Source organism: Helicoverpa zea, chromosome 4 (genome assembly GCF_022581195.2).
Source record: "Helicoverpa zea isolate HzStark_Cry1AcR chromosome 4, ilHelZeax1.1, whole genome shotgun sequence".
Classification (NCBI taxonomy): domain Eukaryota; kingdom Metazoa; phylum Arthropoda; class Insecta; order Lepidoptera; family Noctuidae; genus Helicoverpa; species Helicoverpa zea.
Window position 1 is genome coordinate 11,206,108 of NC_061455.1, and position 19,041 is coordinate 11,225,148.

The 19,041-nt window shown below is 39.0% G+C and overlaps 4 protein-coding genes across 6 annotated transcripts; 2 read left to right on the forward strand and 2 right to left on the reverse strand.

Annotated features, from left to right (window-relative positions):
• Positions 1-271: 271 nt before the first annotated feature.
• Positions 272-8,200, forward strand: LOC124629911 (pancreatic lipase-related protein 2-like). Its single transcript, XM_047163574.1, has 7 exons — positions 272-426; positions 1,553-1,719; positions 3,848-3,971; positions 5,573-5,818; positions 6,103-6,285; positions 6,733-6,892; positions 7,364-8,200. The coding sequence occupies exons 1-7, from the start codon at positions 366-368 to the stop codon at positions 7,569-7,571; spliced, it is 1,149 nt and encodes a 382-aa protein (XP_047019530.1). The 5' UTR covers positions 272-365; the 3' UTR covers positions 7,572-8,200.
• On the reverse strand, positions 5,993-14,293 carry LOC124629913 (RNA-binding protein 42). Of its 3 annotated transcripts, XM_047163577.1 has the most exons (9): positions 14,159-14,293; positions 14,013-14,079; positions 13,081-13,279; positions 12,034-12,225; positions 11,477-11,605; positions 11,018-11,134; positions 10,577-10,715; positions 9,194-10,147; positions 8,281-8,495 (listed from the first exon to the last, which is right to left on the reverse strand). In XM_047163577.1, the coding sequence occupies exons 2-8, from the start codon at positions 14,057-14,059 to the stop codon at positions 10,014-10,016; spliced, it is 957 nt and encodes a 318-aa protein (XP_047019533.1). In that variant the 5' UTR covers positions 14,060-14,079; positions 14,159-14,293; the 3' UTR covers positions 8,281-8,495; positions 9,194-10,013. The 3 variants fall into 3 exon arrangements, with proteins under 3 accessions (XP_047019534.1, XP_047019533.1, XP_047019532.1); XM_047163578.1 differs by lacking the exon at positions 8,281-8,495 and adding an exon at positions 5,993-6,303 and having other exon boundaries at positions 9,948-10,147; positions 14,013-14,288; XM_047163576.1 differs by having other exon boundaries at positions 14,013-14,288.
• A 343-nt stretch (positions 14,294-14,636) lies between these two features.
• Positions 14,637-15,647, forward strand: LOC124630066 (RNA-binding protein 7). Its single transcript, XM_047163785.1, has 2 exons — positions 14,637-14,810; positions 14,905-15,647. The coding sequence occupies exons 1-2, from the start codon at positions 14,724-14,726 to the stop codon at positions 15,439-15,441; spliced, it is 624 nt and encodes a 207-aa protein (XP_047019741.1). The 5' UTR covers positions 14,637-14,723; the 3' UTR covers positions 15,442-15,647.
• Positions 15,648-15,963: 316 nt separating this feature from the next.
• Positions 15,964-18,340, reverse strand: LOC124630065 (TLC domain-containing protein 5-like). Its single transcript, XM_047163784.1, has 4 exons — positions 18,133-18,340; positions 17,707-17,932; positions 16,442-16,679; positions 15,964-16,059 (listed from the first exon to the last, which is right to left on the reverse strand). The coding sequence occupies exons 1-4, from the start codon at positions 18,338-18,340 to the stop codon at positions 15,964-15,966; spliced, it is 768 nt and encodes a 255-aa protein (XP_047019740.1).
• Positions 18,341-19,041: the final 701 nt, after the last annotated feature.

A 19,041-nucleotide genomic window follows, 5' to 3' on the forward strand; every position in this document is an offset into this window, starting at 1 on the left:
CAATAATGACTGTAGTAACGAGATCCTAATCATCCTAAACAACAATATTCCGACAGAAGCCTGAAGACATTAATACTGCGACCAGACAAGGAATTTCAAGGGAAAGTAAAATGGCATAGGCTCTAGAATAGCCAAACTGATATCCCTGGTTAGCTGTCGAAATACAGTAATTACCAACGCTAAGTAAATAAGCAAACTAAAATATTCATATACTGACTTCTGACAGTTCACAAGTCAAGTTCACCCATTTCACTAGCTCATCGGTATTCCACGCGAGTAATTTGGCAAGTGTATGCAAACTGCTTCGTACGGGGGTAGGCTGGCCTCCACTGAGTCTAGCGCCAGTAGTTCAGTGCTCAGCAAGGATGGCGCGCGTCCGTGCGCTCGCGCATACAGCCTGCCTCGCGATCATACTCCTGGTGCAAGGTACGTTTACATGTGGCCAGTTTGCAAAACAATTTATTCGGATATAATTATTTCAGTTTTATAAATAGGTAGGCAGTTTTTAGATAATTTGTAAATATTTAGAAATGGTATCGATAGTTTTCCTTAAAGAACGTTTAATTTCGCGGGTACTACTTATACATATTTTCAGTGACAACTTAATTATTATTATTTTTTTTAATCGGAGGTTTCGGTCGTCACAGTTATTTTTATATACCTACTAAATCTAAGATTGTTATACATGCCTGCAGACTGCATTACTTCATGCACTTGTGAATCCTGCTTTCCAGCAATTTCGATCGGTAGGACTCCCATCTCTTCATTAATGAGAGATGACTCTTAGGTATCTCTTCATTAGCAGGGCATCTACTATCAAAATAACTTGTGCGTATTAACAACAGTTTCCTTCTAAAGCAATACGGTTTAATTGCAAGTGACAATTAGCCAATCCGTTCCCTTTCGTTGAACCCCTATGTAAGCTTTTACTTATACGTGCATTATGCAGGCTCTTTCACTGAAATGATTGCTAAACTAGTAATTATCCGCAGTAAGCAGTTATCCACGCTACACCATCATTTTAATACCTACCATGCTCTCTTTTATGTAATCTTACGGATATGCAAGTGTAATATTGTGATTAATGCCCCTCGTTATTACGGTGTAATAGCACAATTATGTTACGTTTATTGAATAACATCATAATATACGTGATACTAAATTAAGTTTGTTCAGAAATTAATTCTGAAATGGATGAAATGATTAATATTGAATTCTGAAAGTGAGCACACAAAACAGACGACTTTGATGAATTTTCCATGAACAGGCCTTGTTCGTTACCATTCGAGAAAGTGACCAATCCTTTGATTCATCATTGCGAAGACACTGACCTCACAATCAATGAAGAAAACCCCCATAATACTACAAAACCTGTCCTACCTATAACTACCTTAAAAGCATTTAACAAGAAATATTGTTTATTAAAACTTAGTAGTTAACGACATTTACAATTTATAGCCATATCGTTAGTGCTACTTTCCAAGATTCTATAAAATTTTCTAATACGTAAAGTTGTCAACTTATGGTAACTTTTGTTTTATTCTTGGTGCAGGCACTATCTCCCAAAGACATCCGATCAAAGAGGCGTTACTACTGCACACTGATGCATACGGCAACGCTACATTTGAAGACTGCGTGTGGCGACGGGAGAAGGAAGCCTGTCCTGATCCTGATGTCAATCTCCATTTATATACTGAAAGTGATCCAGTGAAGAATGTTGTGAGTAAAACAATCCTGACGTAATTACCACTGAACTTAGACAAAGTTAACTAGAAGATTGATAGTCCGGTCTCCTACCGAGTGAGGTTCTCAGAGCTGGTAATTTTTAACCAAATCCGACTTTTTTCCTCCTTATGTCCAATTTATTATTTGGATACTTGAAAAAATATTAGGATGAACCCAGCTGCGTTTTATGTTGCTTTAGGGGTTTTTTCTTGAGTAATTTTATTTCAATCTACAGAAGTTTGTCGATTCCTAATTCTGTCATTATGAGTATCATAAATGAATATGTTCACGAGTTTTTATAAGAAACATCAGCATTGTATTGTCATATTTACCTACATCTCAATGAGGGATTGAAAAATATCTGTCCAACATATTGTTTGAGATCTTAGTTCTCACGGGCCTTCACTAAAGAGACACGCAATGTAATGTTGTGTTAGCAATACTTCGAATAATATGATAAATTAAACAATAATTTTCAGGACCTGATAGGGCTGGTCTGTAGCCTGTTATTGCGTTACGTTATTGCAAGAAAGTACCTAAGTACTTGATCTCTATGGCTCCATGGCCCATGTTATTTAGTAGCACACAGGTTTTGCGACATAAACTTTTGATATTCACATAGATTATGACTGGGCTACATGAGCACTGTATATTTTAAAAAATTGTGTCCAAATATTTCTCTGACGATTTTCATGTCATGCATGATTAGGTAATTCTTTGGTGCGGGTGTTGCGTTTGTGTTACTGCTGAGTCTTGGTAGCCGAAATGCTGTGCCAGTAATAAATTGGGCAAATATTCCTTGCGACTTACCTATCATTATTTATAATCAATCATATTTCATTAAAGCAAAGATTATGGAAATAAAGCATAGTATACCGATGAAGACCGATGAAGTAGAGTTGACATTGAAACTGAAAAGAATGAAATTTTTATTGGAGCGTTACAAATCTAAACTGAACCTCACAATATCTTGTAATACATATTTCAATAATAAATAATGTGCGTTATGAACGAAAGCGCTCACCTTCGTGTTTCATCAGCTGTGACCAAGTGTGCTCCACTGTTTACCTATTACTATTAGTAATGCCCATTGAGTAATCGATATCGACATGCAAGATGATTTTGCGTAAAATTTTAATCAATTTTCTGTATTGTCTAGACGCTGTTTTTTTAATGGATTATATGGATTCTTAGGGATGATAGATAGGTGTTTTTTGAAGATGGAAAATAGTGACAATAGAAATGTGTTAAGGATTGTTCTATCTTATAGATCAATGAATACATAAGAATGTTCTAAGTAGTTAATAATGATGACCTTGCGTAGGTATCCTACAGCCCTACTGCGAAAGGGTAAACCTTTCCAGAGTGAACCGGTGAAATATTTTGGCGCTAGGATACCCGACTTGATGTTTGGACGAAGGTGGGCCAGGTGGCCACCTAAATAGCACCGTCAATCATTTCACTTTTGTAACCACGATACCTACTGCCTCACCAGTGAATACACTGCCTATACAAGAATGCGTCCAAAATACCGCTATTCGTCCTCAGGGGACTGGGTCTTCCTTCGCGGGACTCATAAGTTATTGCGTCCACACGCGGTCCATTCATGGCTGTACCACTGAATTTACAATAAACAACATTTGTGTTACAAACCTACTTTGTGCCATTTGGTTGTCCTTGAAACGAGGATGCTTTGTTCTGTTAGAAATGGAAGCGCCTGCTTTGATTTTTGTGGCATTGTCAGGAGATTATGTCTTTGATGCTTTTGTGACTTGCTTGTAAAAAACAATAAAGTCTTGTTAGTTCCAATAATGAAGAAAGCTTTGCATTTGCGGTAAAACATTCACTGGCTTTTCCTCATAAAATACACAAAACATTGCGTTTTCAACCGAATAGGTGTTCTTGCGATATTTTCTATATCCGTCTTACATTTAGTAACAGAAATAAAACTTTTAAGGAAAGATCGCACAGTAAAAAATCACAAATCCGACGAAAAATTTCATAACCCACTATTGGTGTTCCGCAAGGAACTATTTTGGGCCCAACCTTAAAAAAACTATCTATTCCTTTTCTAAATTGATAGAAATATTTTTTCCTAAATCTCGTATGTTTATGTTTCCAGGTAGATCTAAGCAGCCAGGACTGGCTTCGCCAAAGTGGATACGACCCAGCGCACGAGAACGTTTTGCTGATCCATGGATATGCAGGGGGAGACGACACCTTGCCTATTGTCGTGTTGAGAGACGGTAAGAAATAGTTCTAAAATTTTTTAATTATTTTGATATACCATAGTTACTATGATGGCCATGATTTGAATATCTACCAAGAGGTTTGAAATAGGAAAATTAGGTTTTGGTTTCAGATGAAGTCGATTAGGAAATGTTTTTTTCTTTTTTAATTTTAAAAGTAGACTGAAGCTTTAGTAAAGTTTATACCAAAGAAAAAAATGTTACCATAGCTATGGCAGCACCCTAATGTATGCATAGTGAATAATTTCGTTCCCATTGTCAGTTTAATGCTGGCCTGTGACTGCTGCAGTACCTAGTTGGCATCACTGTATCCACTTCCGCAAAAACCGTTACAGTTCTAATCGATCGATGGCATAAATACGAAAGTTATGGGGGCATGTGGGCATGTATTTGATGTGTCATGCACAATTTCAAACTGCTGAAGTTATCAGAATTGAAATATTCAGACTTTTAATTTTAGAAGATGAAGACCTACAAGCAATATGCATACGGATACGGGTAGGTAATATATAATTGTTGAAAACTTTCATTCGTTGTTTGATCATCTAATTATTAGAAAGATTACGTGACGGTGACACCAAGTCGGAAAAGTGGTTTACTATCTTAATATTCGGCCCAAGTACATAGGTTTGAGCAAACCTATCCACCCAATGACGAAATTGGTTTCTCATGCAGAAGCCAACACACCTCAAAGTAAGAAAAGACATTACAAAGGACGAAAGCGATTACAAAACGAACATTTACAACAAAATTACGGTCCTAAGTACGCAAACCGCATCATAATTTAAGAGCATATATGTGACTATTGGCATTAATGAGCTTCCCTGGATAGTGGCCACAGAAGAAAGTGCAAGTGTTCACCGGTACTGTCGTGTAGTAGGAACATTGCCAGTTGCGCACGAGTCGCATTACAATGCGCGGAGCGACTCCCACGGCTTTCTCTACGTGTTGCAGCGGTTCAATGACCTGCATATCAGCGTTGACAGTCGCGAAAAATGTATCAATGATTGGTTTTCCTACCTGCAGGAAAAAAATACTGCTGTCGTCGTACTAATGCATTTCTTATTCAATGTAATCCAGATAATTGAAGCTAGTTACAAATAAACAGATTTTCTGGTTCAAAATGATCCTCTACCTTCAGCTCTGCAATAAATCCCTTTGGCTTTATTAATGTTTGCGTAAGAGCCCTGCCTCATTAGGACGCCAATGCCGACGTCGCCGGCTACGTATCCAAGCAGTTAGTTTGAAATTATGGAACCCAAAGACTATACTTTATGATGGAACCTAACTCACTTGGCGACGGTTTGGCAACGTCGCCAAATTGGAAGCGTGGCCACGAGCTACAGTTCCCTACGTGGCTACTGGCTACTCTGGCAGCTTGGTGACGTTGCCACTAATATGTACACGGTAAAGTGCACCTCCCTCACTCAGTCGCCAGTCAGCGTGCGATTTCTTCAGCGACGACGTAAACAACTGACTGCCGAGACGCCATGGCCACTCGAATTGGCGACCTTTGGATGCCAAAAGTAGCCAGGCCTACACCTCTTGGCGACCGTCTTTACACCTCAATGTGAACCTAAACATACCTATTTTCTCAGCATACCTGCGCCGCGGTGGCTACAATGTCTTCATGCTAGACTGGGGAGCGCTCTGCCAGCCCCCGTGCTACGTGGCTGCGGTGCACAACTTGCGGCCCGTGGCTCGCTGCGTGGCTGAGGCGCTCGGAGCCCTGCGTCGAGCGGGGCTCAGGACTGACAACCTCACTTGTGTGGGGCATTCGCTTGGCGCTCATCTGTGTGGCATCATTGCCAACTACTTGACGTTTAGACTGAATAGGATCATTGGTAAGTTAACTTGACTGTTAGTTTTGCAACTGATGATGGTGATATACAAGTATATTAGTTGCCCACGAAAAGCACACACAGAGTACCTACACATTCACGCACATATTCTGTCCATGAAAGACAATTGAGAATGCGATTCCCAGGGCATGCAGAAATAATTAAGATACCCCGAACTCGATTGCGTCAGCTTTGTTCAAATATATAATCAGTCTTATAGGTTTTTTTGCCAGGATTTTTTAAGACTATTAAGTGAACATTTATAAGTTATACCGACGTCATTCCAGGGTTAGACCCAGCACGTCCTCTGATCCGGTCAGCGCCGGCACTTCGGTTAGACCCGGGCGATGCTCGCGCAGTCCACGTGCTGCACACCAATGCCGGCCGCTACGGAGAGGCTGCCCGGCTCGGTCACGCCGACTTCTGTCTCAATGGGGGAAGGAGCCAGCCTTATTGTGAAGATACGCCTAGTAAGTACAACCTCTTCCCTGTAAAAAAGAGTTTCTATCGGGGTCCCAAAGATGACGTGATGTTTTATCCGAAGTTTTAAGTACTTTTTTTATGGGAAATCATCATATAACTCCTCCCGCTGTGGGTTGGCAGCGTGAGAGAGTGTCAGACTCTTACTGACTATAATAAAACTCATCATGTTCCTTCGTAGGCCTTTTATGTACCAGGGCCGCCGTAACTCCTTCGAACAATCCCGCAGCCAAGTGTTAACTACTTAAGAGCACCGCTCACACTCATTATTTTTAAATTATGTAATTTAATTTTGCTGTTGCGTGTTGTTTTTTGCGATACCACCATGGGAATAGGTAGTATTTACTAATAGGTAACAACAGATCAATAGGTAAATAAACTGAACATAACCGTGGCTGGTTATGTTCAGTTTACTCGAAATGTTATCCTCTTTACAGACGAGGCGCTCTGCAGCCACATCTGGTCGATCTGCTACCAGGCAGAGAGTCTGTTCCGCTCCCGAGAGGCAGCGCCGTGCGGGCGCCGCTGCTCGGTGCGGGTGCCTCCGTCCCGGGCCTCCGCGCTGCCCGTGCCTATTGGACAGCCTGCGCCTATGAGGTTGGTTTTATGATTCTAGACTTCAGACCCGCGATAGTTTATTACCAAACAGAACTCATAGTTGTCGACTATCGTAATTAAATAATAATTTTAAGTATGGTAAATTCTACAAAAAATATGGTTTTAGGCTCGGTTTAACTGGTTACTGATAAAGTGTCAGTTAGTTATATGATAGTTAACGCTATCTGCCAGATAACAGCTGCTTATTTATAATTTCCAGCTATTGCTATCCGATACCTGTGAACCCAAAAGTTATATTTTAGTTAATTAATCTGTCAGATAACCTCCTGATAGGCAATCAGAGACTTTATCCAGGGAAACTGGCCATTAATGATTTTGCCGTCCAGGAAACATAGATTCCCTTACTTCAATATTTGCACAGTATCGAGACACCATAGAAGTCTGGTCAAGTGTACGTGTAATTGATTTTAAGGCAAGTCTCAAACTAAAGCATCTTATTCCTTTTTCCAGTGCATCAGGTGCATACTGTCTCGAAGACTTTGCGACACCATTCTGCCCATACACATCGGGGCTCAAGGAAGGCGATAATAGGTGCTGCCTAGACGAGCTGTACGCGGCCGCAGCGACCGCCGAGCCCACGCGCAAGCGACCACGGCCTGTACGACTGAGAGGCCCGCGGTATAGGCAGAATGATAGCGATTATTACACTGTAGTCTGATAACATAGTTTTAAACAGAGTGCTATAATTATGTTAAGAAATTCGAATTCGAAAAGAAAATCATGGCTACACATACTTTTTGACGGAAATTATCATGTAAAAAAATTGCAATAGCAACTTCAAAATACGGTAAAAATGTGTTTTTGTACATACTTGTTGTACTATTTATTTTTAATTCATAGATATGAGCACTCTATTTGTTATTAAGTCTGTGGCGTTCGATCGCCCCTTCTGACTCGATAAGTGAGAGTGGGAGGGAATTATTTCGTTGGATAAAATTATTTTCAGTCGAAAGGTGTCAGCTTTAAGCCTTTGTACAAATACGTCTCGCAATAAAATGGCGTTTCATTGTAATTAAGCTTATATATTATTTTATTAAATCTTTAAGAAATAAATTGTTAAATATGTAAGAGCAAAGAAAACGAAACAAACTGTAAATTATGTAATTTGAGAAATAATTTGCATAATATTTACAAAATGAAATGTTCCGATTTATTATTTAATTACGTCGAATATTTATAATAAAATTGTTAGTACTATAAGGTAAATGTGTACAGATTGGAGAAGTTTAGCCAAAGAAAATCTTACCATTTAGAAATATTATTGAATAAATTATTACTTTTACATGAGACATTATTTTATTTACCTATCACCCATGTTTATATTTTATTTAAGGCATTTTAGAAGAATCAAATAAGAACCAAAGGCATGAAATGAATCTTATTTTATTAAAGTTAATTAATTAACTAAAATCACATTAAAAGTAACATTGAAAGCGATAAAAATCAATCAAACATAGGATTTATGCCTGAATGTGCAAATATACCATTTTATTTTCAGAAGCGCTTAGAGATGCTTCTCTATTCACGTGTTGTAACGAAAAGATTCAGTAAAAGAACTTATTATTTTAAAATGTACTATTATTTCTACCAGACCTCGGGACTATAGAGTCCCGGATTTTTGGGAGGCGAACGTGGGGCCGAAGCCAACACGCTGAAGCCCTTTTGAGACAACTTTAATGAAATGGTGACACAAAACCGACGATTATCCCTGTATACACTATAGAAATGTACCCAAGGACAATCCCCGGTTCTGTGCTAAACTATTGCTAACTATGGATGAAAACTACTTGGGCTATTGTGATGGGATGCTAGTGGACTAGGAATGGGGAAACTACGGGAACTATGGCACCTGCCGATAACAATGTAATAAATACACGTAAAAATGGCAGGTGGAGACTCGCCAACTCACTTACTGGGCCCCCGGGAATCAGTCGCTAAATCGCAACAAGGGGGCAACAGGTACATGAGCGGCTGAAGGGTGAGGATACCTCGGCGGACTTTAAACGCAGATCACGCACTCCCTGTGGGTCCAGCATCACCGGCCCACTCGCCACTTACCACGAGGCACCTACCCTCCGAGTGGGCTGTTAACCCTGCTCTAGCGACTCCACTCTGACCGGCCGATGAAGGCAAGCCAAGAGGCGGGAGACCTATCCCCCATCATGCTTCACTCCGGCAGGCCGGAGATGGGGGACAGTATACTCTCCCTGGAGCACTCGGATATATAGCCCCGCGGGGTCGCTACTCCCCGTCATCCGCCTCAGATGCTATGCAGAAGATTTTATTATTGATATACATAATCTCGATAAAGGTAAAACTGGCTTGTCTGCACGCGTAGTGAATATATCCGTTTGCGCAATTTTATACTTCAGGGCAACGTGAACTTTTGCGCAACTTGTATTCTTGCGCAAAGACCTATTTTTGCGCAGACTATATGTGCGCAATATAATAGGTTCTATGTAAACAGATGTAAGCCAGAGAAAGATTATACATAGATGACTTAACGTTCTGTATTTTATTTTACATATTTCATTTGAGGAATTCATTTCATAAAATCTGCAATTAAAAGTAGATACCAAATTAATTATCTACTATTTAAAATACATATTAAGGAGTATGGGTGAAACTACATACATTGAGAGGGTTAAAATACCTGCACTATTTACTACAGTCCATTGTCACATATGATCACTTCACATACAACTGTGGTATTATTTAAAATTGTTTGAATAGAGTTGCCAGGTAGTGACTAAAACCAAACATTGGTCAGTAACAGACTTGGGCCCAAGTACACTGAAAATATAAAACGTCAGTTTGATTCAAACAAAATAATGTTTACCTACTATGAATTTTTATATTCAATTTTCAAAGAAAACAGTTTTAGAAAGCTTTAATAATGCTAAAATGTTCATGCAATGAGTGTACCTTAAATGTACTGAAAAAAAAACCTACTATGTATCATTATCATTGTATGTGATTTAGGACAAAATATACAAAGCAATAATTACTACAGACAAATAATTCTGCATCTCACCATCTACATTCAATTTTTTCCTGGCAACCCTGCTCACTGACAGTTGACACACAATTAGAAGTGTTGTCAGCTCTTGTTACCGGACATGAGCAGAGACAATAGAGCTGCTTTCTCTTTCTCCTTCTTGCGAACGACGTCGAGGCTTCGAGTACGCCAAGTGCTCTTTCTTAGCTTTATTGGTCGACTGCCTACGTAGCGACCTGGAAAAATTATTTGGATATAATGAATGGCTAGAAAAATATGGAATTCTTCGAACTTTAGATTCAAACCATAGAGAATTATTTTGTTTCAATCTTAATGTTTGTTATAATATTTTCAAAATTCTCTTTCAATAATGCAAACCAGATATACGGGCAGTTATTATCGTAAAAAAAATAAAACATAAAAAGAAACTGTAAATAAATAATTTATTTCAAAGGGTATTATTGTTAAATAACAATAATACCCTTTAAATAATCAGCAGAATTGGCGACGTCAGATAGGCAGTCGCTTTTTACGATACATTACTACTACTGGTTAGTGGTTAGACTGGAAGTCAATTCCAACATAGAGAATGCTAGGGGTATGATAGGATTATTTGTTGGTCCCTGACAAATAAATAAATGATGATGATGGTAGAAGTATCTTACCGTCCATCTCCTTCATAGCCTTGATGAAGTCTCCGGGGTCCTTAAAGCTGACGAACCCAAAGCCTTTGCTCTTGTTAGTCCTTTTGTCTCGGATCACTTTGGCTCTTTGGAATGAGCTGTATTTGCTGAATGTCCGCGTCTGAAATACAATATGTACATAGATAAAATATATACCGTATTTAGATCAATGCTGAAAGATGATGAAAAAATACGTCTTTCAACCTTGGGATGGCTATGAGTTAATTTTCAATTTTAACTCCGATATTTACCACAGTTTCACGTGCGTCGCTTCTAATTCCTACACTTGGATGAAAAAGGAAATAAGATCAATCGATTCAGGCTTGTTGGAACGGACCATGTAAGCGCAGTAAACAAATTACTTCCACATTCTTAGTCCTTCTTATGCCTCGTAAAAATATTTGGGGTGCTAAAAATACTCACAAGCAATTCATCAGTGACGTCATTGCCGAGGTCTCCGCAGAACATGCGGAAGTCATCGTCAGGCCAGTCCAGCAGTGTCACGTCCTCCCACACCTGACCACCCGCTGTCCGCACCACCTGGAAGTAAACAATATCCATTTATTACAAAGCTTGCTTTCACCAGCGGTTTTACTTGCGGCCCGGATAAAAAACATGTTTTCCTCAATCGGCTCCAAAATCGGCTTAACACTGAAAAAGTTTTTCAATTCAGTTCACATTCAAGCAACAAACCAACTCTTCAGCTTTAGCAGTTTTCCTGCGGTCTCACCCGCGTACTTCTTCTTGTACTGGATAAAACATGAACTACTTTATCACTAAGGTGTTTTGTAGCTTCCCAACTGTGAATATTTTTACAAATTGGTAGTGTAATGTTTGCTCTTGGCTGTTCATTACATTAGTATAGAGTTAATTGAATATTACCTTCCTATTCTTCTTCTCCTTCTTAGGCTTGGCGACGATGTCAGGCACGGTGATGACGGGCGGCGGCGGCGCCACCGGCGGAGGCTCTACCGGCTCCGGCCGCGGCGGCGGAGGGGGCGGACTGCGCTTCTGGATTTTACAAAGAAAAAATTGTCTTGTAACCATAATAGAAATTAGTAATCATTATGAAAGCATAAAACAGATAACATTTTTTGGATTTGGTTGTATTGGGGTTTTATGAACTGGTAAAGGTATGTATAGAAATCTGCCTCCTTTTGGAAATTGCTAGACATTGACATACTTCTTCTATCTAGTCCAAAGTCGTTTCTACTCTAGCTATTGGCGTTTTTATATAAAGTTTTGTCAAATTCAGGTTCTACGTACACAGAAATGAGGAATATACTAGCGACGGTGCAATGCCGCTCGACGTTCCTAAGCTTTTATGCCTGCACGCTCAACAACTCAAATATCACGCTATGACATTTTTAACAAAATTACATGAATTTCAGTTAAATTCCTTAAAAATATTATGTACTACTCAAAAATCGATAACTCACTCTCTTCCGACTCTCCTTCTCTTTCCTCTCATCATCTTCTTTCGGCTGTTTATACAGCTTGGGTGCAGCCGACAGTACGACTGGCTGCGGCTTGGGCGGCGGTGGCGGCGCGAGCTGCGGGCCCGGCAGCCCCGGCCGCAGGTAGCCCGGGAGAGATGGTGGAAACACCTCTGTGGGTGGACGGAGACGTACCTGAGAAGTGGGGGGATAGGTCATATAATAAATATTTTAAAGCTGCCGAGTCTGTTGTCTCTAAATCACTGGCCCTAGGAGGCTACTCTTTATCCATGAGCGAGAGATGGTTCCTTTGGAACGCGGTTGAAGCTACCGATGGAAGCTAGTACTGCAGTACAACAGCTTTAAGAACCATATTGAAGCATTTTTGCTGTTGTTAAATACTATGATAAAATATGGTCTTCTTATGAATCCGGTCCTGTTCGAATTATTCCAATGAAAAGCTGAACCCCTGGGCCCTAGGTGAATTAGAAAAGACTAATAAGTATAACGCCTTAAAATTTCAGTAATTTAGACTGCTCCAACTGTAAAGGAAATACTGAAATGGAGTTTAAATGTTATAACCTCGTAAATATGGCTCTACAGACTAACTAATACAATTAAATAAAATGCAGGGGCCAATTTTTTTTTTTATAAAATACTAGCCGTTTTCCAGCGGTTTCACCTGCGTACCGTGGGAGCTACTGCGCCCCCACCCCGGGATAAAATAACATTGCCGATAATATAGCTTTCTAATGGTGAAAGAATACTTAAAATAGGTCCAGTCGTTTTTGAGTTTATCCATTACAACCAAACAAAGTTTTCCTCTTTATAATATTAGTATAGATCAAAAGGTTTAGGTGTGGAAAAATGTTATGTATGTTTTTATCTGTGTGTACATGCATGTTTTATACACACAAGAATAGCTCACTCGTTTTTAAGAAATAAAACATATAAATTAATAGATTGATATAATTGAGAATCACTGGGCTATGTATGTTTTGTATATTGGCTATGTACACAAATCACTCACTAAGTCTACAGTCAAATTACCTGTGAAGGCACCATAATAGAAGGCGGTGGCGGGGGCGGAGGCACCGTGGGGTACATCATGGACATGTCGAAGGTCGGCATGAGCGGTGCCGCGGCTCTCTCCAGCTGCTGCTGAACTGCACCGAATGTGGCCGCGCCGATCACGGCACGGGAGGCCACTGATACGCCACCGTCGCCGCCGGATATCTCGGCTTCAAACCTGGTAATAGTGTTTTTAGTTATGTATCGAATTTTTAAGGTTTGTGGAAATAGTATGCAATTTCATATTTCAGTAGATCCCTGTATATTCCCTGCAGAAAGAAAGAAGAAAGTGGAAAACATATTGCACTGATCCCAAATAAAATTGGGAACACGGCAGAAAGACATATGCAAATTCATAATAAACCTTTGAAGGGCTAGTTAGAATAATAACTTTTGTGCCCTGCCATTGTTTTGGCCTTAATTCACAGCAACACAAATTGAATAAGCTAGGTTATCATTTTAAGATTTCAGCTAATTCATCCTTTCCTTTGCCTGGTCCTGTTGTTCAAATTATTAAAATTTAACTAAACACAAAGTTTGCTTTTAATAAGAGTAAATATATTTTTGACAAGTATTTTCTCTTACAATTATATGTTGTTTATAATTGTGCCTGTGAAACTCGCTTATTCTACCTCTATGCTGATGTACTTTGCCTCTTCAGTTGGTCTGGGAAACATGCAGAATCCTTTGTAGGACCTTCCTAGACTGGACGGTGAATACTTAGCTGTATGAGCTTGAAATCAAATAATCCAATGTTATTGTTGAGTTTATCAGAACAAGATAGAATTCTGCTGCTGCGAAGAAGTTGGTCTAAAGAATTTTGAGGCTTTGTAGTTTCTAACCAAAAAGTTTAAAATTTGTAAGAGGTTGGTATATAAACTTTTTGATATATGAAAGGTAATGCTACTAACCTGGACATTTCATCCTGCATCTGCTGGTATTTACTGGAGTCGTCCATGTTGCCGCTCGGAGTTTAACCTTAAAGCAGTCCAAAACGGTTACGTAGTAACTAGAATTCAAGTGTACGCCACTAATTACAATCGCTCTTGATACATACAGGTCCGCACATTGTCGGGATTGTTATTTTAACAATGTAGGGTTGGATGGTGATAAAAATAATGCAGTGATTTGCAGGGACAAGCAAAGCGGACGCAACGCAATCTTCTCACAGATTGACAGTGACGTTTAATTTGCTGTCACAAAATGCGACGTTGTCACTATTTTTTTTTTTTTGCATTTGTAACATTGAGTTTGACATTGACATAGATGACAATATTCGCTAACAGGGTTTCTAGCCTAAGTCATATTCCCTAAATTGGGGAAAAAATATTGTTTAGGTACGTAATGTTGATTTAGATGTTGTAAACCAATATTCATGGTGATTGTTTAACAAAAATACGCTTAGCCTAAATCCTCAAAAATTGTTTTTAAACCACATCACCAGTTAGTTTCAGTTAATTATTTTATCGCTTACACTCGTTTACTCAGGGAAATAGTATTTCTTAGTAATGACAACCCTTAGCTTGACGCTTGCTTTCATGCTTTCTTTTCTTCCTTTAAAGTGTGTTCGTTTACGAAATTCCTTTATATTTGTGATTGTGCTCATTCAATAACAAAATACAATGATTGAAGAAGACAATAAAACAATTTGGTGTGGTAATTTACCCGAACAAGTTACTGAGGAAATACTATACGAATTGTTTTTGCAGGTTTGTTTGTATAACTTGTTTGTTGTCGGTGCTCAGTTCATTAACCAACAACGCCTTTCTTAAATTTTACCTGATCATATTATTCTACTTACAGGCCGGACCATTAGAGAAAGTCAGAATACCTAGAGACCGCGATGGACGCCAGAAGAACTTCGCTTTTGTCACATACTGCCATGAAGTATCAGTCCCATACGCAATCAACCTATTTCGAGGAACCTCCCTGTTTCACAGGACTTTAACACTGCAAAGCCGAGGACGAATGGTGACATTACCACCGCCGATCAGATGCTATGGACTGGAGCCTCCATTAGAGTTCCCTCCTCAAATAAATATAGCCAAACAATTTGTTGACATGACTGAGCATCTGAAAGAAGATGAGTTTAAAACTAATATGATTCGCCAACCACATGATCCTAATGATAGGTTAGTTATAGCCAGCTTACAGGGCAACTGGTCACATCGGCACCACCCCTACAGGCCCAAAGACAAGTCACACAGAGATCAAGACCGAGACTATCGTCCCAGGGAGGCACACAATGATAACTATGGCAGAAACAAAGATAATAGGAATAAGCATTCAGGAAACTGGCGAGAAAGGAGAACACATAAAAAAGGGAGCTACCATAGATAATTTTAAAGATTTTTGTACATACTCAAGATAATGTAAAATATTAAGAAAATTACTTTTTTGGAATTTGTATTCCATAATTCTAGATATTGTAAGGCAAAGAATGCCTTTTAGCAATGAGTTAAGATTTTCTGTCAGTACTTTGTGCTTCCAATAAATACATTAAGGTATTAGGTAAATAAAACAAATGTTTGAGAGTTGTATGAATATTGATTTTGTTTCTGTTCAGAGAATACAATACCTGACATTGTAAGGACAAAATAGCAATTGACATTTTAATGTTTTATATCTGCAACATTACCGAAAAATATTTGATTACTAGCTATAAAATATACCAAGTTCTGTTGTTCTATCTTATTTGTGTCTATGTTTAAATTTTCATTTGTTTAATAGCAATTTTTGTACCAAACCACTTTTCGGTAAACTTGGCTGATAATGACTGACAAACAACATCATAGGTACTGTTGTTACGACTGTTACATACAGATAGTTTTTTTTTTTTAATAAACCATATTATTTCACTGACTATAATGTGTCTAAAATTTCAGCCTGTGTTAGTTGATTTGATCTGTCCCAGTTATTTGGTATTTGTGTTGCATAGTAGAATTGTCTGAATTCGTCCTGGAAAAAGAAAGAAAACACATTTAATTAGGAACAAACAGTAAATTCCATGATTACCTATAGCTATAGTACAGATTTTATGAGGGTTCTTTTGTTAGAAACGGATGGACATTTTTCTTTTATTTAGATACGTTATAAATCCCTATACATAATAATTAAGTACTGGGTTCAAGCAATGACGCCCGCACCGAGCGCCTACGCTTGATAAAATCCGCCAGTGTGAAAGCGGCCTTAGGCCACAATTTTTTCTGCCTTCATCGTCATTTCAGCCAAAGGACGTACACTGCTGAACAAAGGCTTCAACCAAACTTTGCCACTGCTCGGGTTTCGGCAACCTGCATCCAAATTACCGTAGTCAAAACAAAATACAAGATGAACTCACGATTTCATTCTTATATTTGTAGCGGATATACCCAGCTATGTCGTACACAAAGGCCATAGACACGACATAGAATATGACTGATAAGATCCTGCCTTCCCAATCGAAGTAGTCCGTTCTGAAGATCTCGAATATCAAGTAGGTGCCCAGAAGTCCTCGTAAAATGAGAAACAGCAGGAGGTATGTCACTTCTACTGCGAAATATAAGTACGAGTTCCCGTAACCTTCATGCTTGAGGAACCTGGGGACATGAGTATAATGTATCTAGGCACTTGAGAACACGGTATTATCTACATAGATATGCTGAAGTAGGTAGGTCTCATTTAGCGTTATAAAACTAAAGATGTACGAACAGCAAGCGACGAGGTACAAAAACTGGACTGTGACTCTGTAGCTAAGTATTCAATTTGACCCATGCGGGAGTCGAACTCGCAGCGCATCCAGCGAAACCTATTCATTACGCGTCCAATACTTTGAGTTAAATTTTTTGATAGAAAGCGAAGGTAAGTATTAACTTATACCCTTAGCAATCATTACCTACTTAATCAATTATTTATTCATAAGACTGAATTGATTGGACATAGGTATTCTCTGAGAGACAAGGTCGAATAGCAGGTTAGCAGCTAACTTTAATAACTATTTACCTACTTAATCGACCTGAAATTAAAAATAATTACCTCAGGAAAATACCAACCTACCTTTTTTAAATGCTATAAACACGAATTATTTTTTATCAACAATATTTGTTTTATTTGCGCAACATTTTACAAGGTCACACATGAAAGCAGAAGGTATTTTTATTTACCTAGAACCCACGATAGCAGGGTAGATAGCTGGCTGGTATATAAGTTCAAGGACTAACCATGGTAATTAACAAATGGCGTTTCCGTTGGCCCTATTATTATAAGTCCTATAGAAAGTTAATGACATTTAAATTTGAAGGACAGTGGAATATTACAGCACACCCTTGCTACATGAGCTAGACAGACGCTTATGTTGGCCCTACACTTTACCTTACTATTAAATCACATGTCTTGTAAGTCGTATTAATCATATCATGCAGCACGATCTATTTTGCGTAGTTTCGCTGCGGCATGATTCACACCCCACCTTCTAAGTAAGAATTTTGCCAGTCAGCATGGTAGTAAATAGCGAAGTCAACTCCCTATGCATGGCCAACCTACGCATACACTCAAGTATTGAAAATTAAGGAGGCTAGCATTAGTAGCGAAGGGAGAAACTACATAACGTGTAATACTTTTACTAACCATCGTATCTGCAGAAAAGGATTCGTAAGCTCCAAAAGTACTAGTGTACAAGCGAACGTGCATCCTGTGTGCTGTTTTTGCATGTATCTGGTGATGGCAACGAGGGCGGCAGAGTGGTGACAGAGCATCGTGAAGCTTTCGTTGTAAATCAAGCACCACAGCAGGTCGAACGCGAAGTAGCCCCAAGACCAAACCATTAACATGTATTGGCATGGTAATAGCCTCCCTAGAAAAGGCTTACGAATTTATATCTTGCAGACCATCTATTTACTCATTTCTACAAAAGGGTCTGATTGGAGAAACAATATAAAAATTAGAGCAGTTCATTGATCGATTAAGGATTCTAAACCTCCTAGGTACCTAAATCTTACGCCACTACAGCCGCTTTGCCGTAGATAATGCCGCTAAATCATTGCAGATACTAACTAGTTAAATGCCATGGCGTCAATTCTCGCCACTTGCATTGCGTGAGGCCGCCAGCAATGGCAACGCTAGCGTGTATCAGCGTTATCACCCTTGAACACCATTCTGGATTCTTGTTCGGCGCGTATTCTACCGTTAAGAAGTACATCCAGTTCCATAATAAGAACGAGATCAGTTTGATCAGGGATGCGGTTGATAGCTCGTGGCTCATAGCCGGTTAGATCTTGAGCATGGATTACATGTGATGGAGTCTCTTTCCTCTCCAGAATTCATGGCTTTAGAGCATATCGAGCAGGTGGTGTCCGGTCTGAAATAATTTGTTTACAGGTAGGCTCAGAACTATCAGGTTGGCTCTGACATTTGTCATATTGCCATTATTGTCCATAGATGTGTTTACTACGTGACGTCTATGCTATTGTCATACAAGAGTTTTATTGAAGTTAATTCAGACTCCTTTGTAAGAAACTAGCGGATCTACCGTAGTGGCGACATTGGCGTGCCCATAACCCTAATTTACTTGTCACAATTATTTCTTCTCTTTTTGTACTGTAGGTACCTACTTCCTTATAAACTCCCTCTATACGCACTCTTATGTAATCCTCCTATATACTCTCTTATGTACTACCTCTATGTTCTCTCTTATGGACTACCCCTATATGTATATGGGAAAACCCTTACGTAAGTACCTTTATGTACCCATTCCCTCAAGTACTACTCCTATGTTCACTTTTATTTCTTAGAATATATAATGTACCTTCTAATAAGCAATAAATAAATAATTTACTACCCTTAGCCTTACGTACTCTTTCTATGACATCGTTTTGTACTATGAACTCATGTACTCCCCTAATAAACTCTTAAGTACTCCCTTATGTACTAGCCCGTTTACTTTTTTACGTACTATCTCTATGT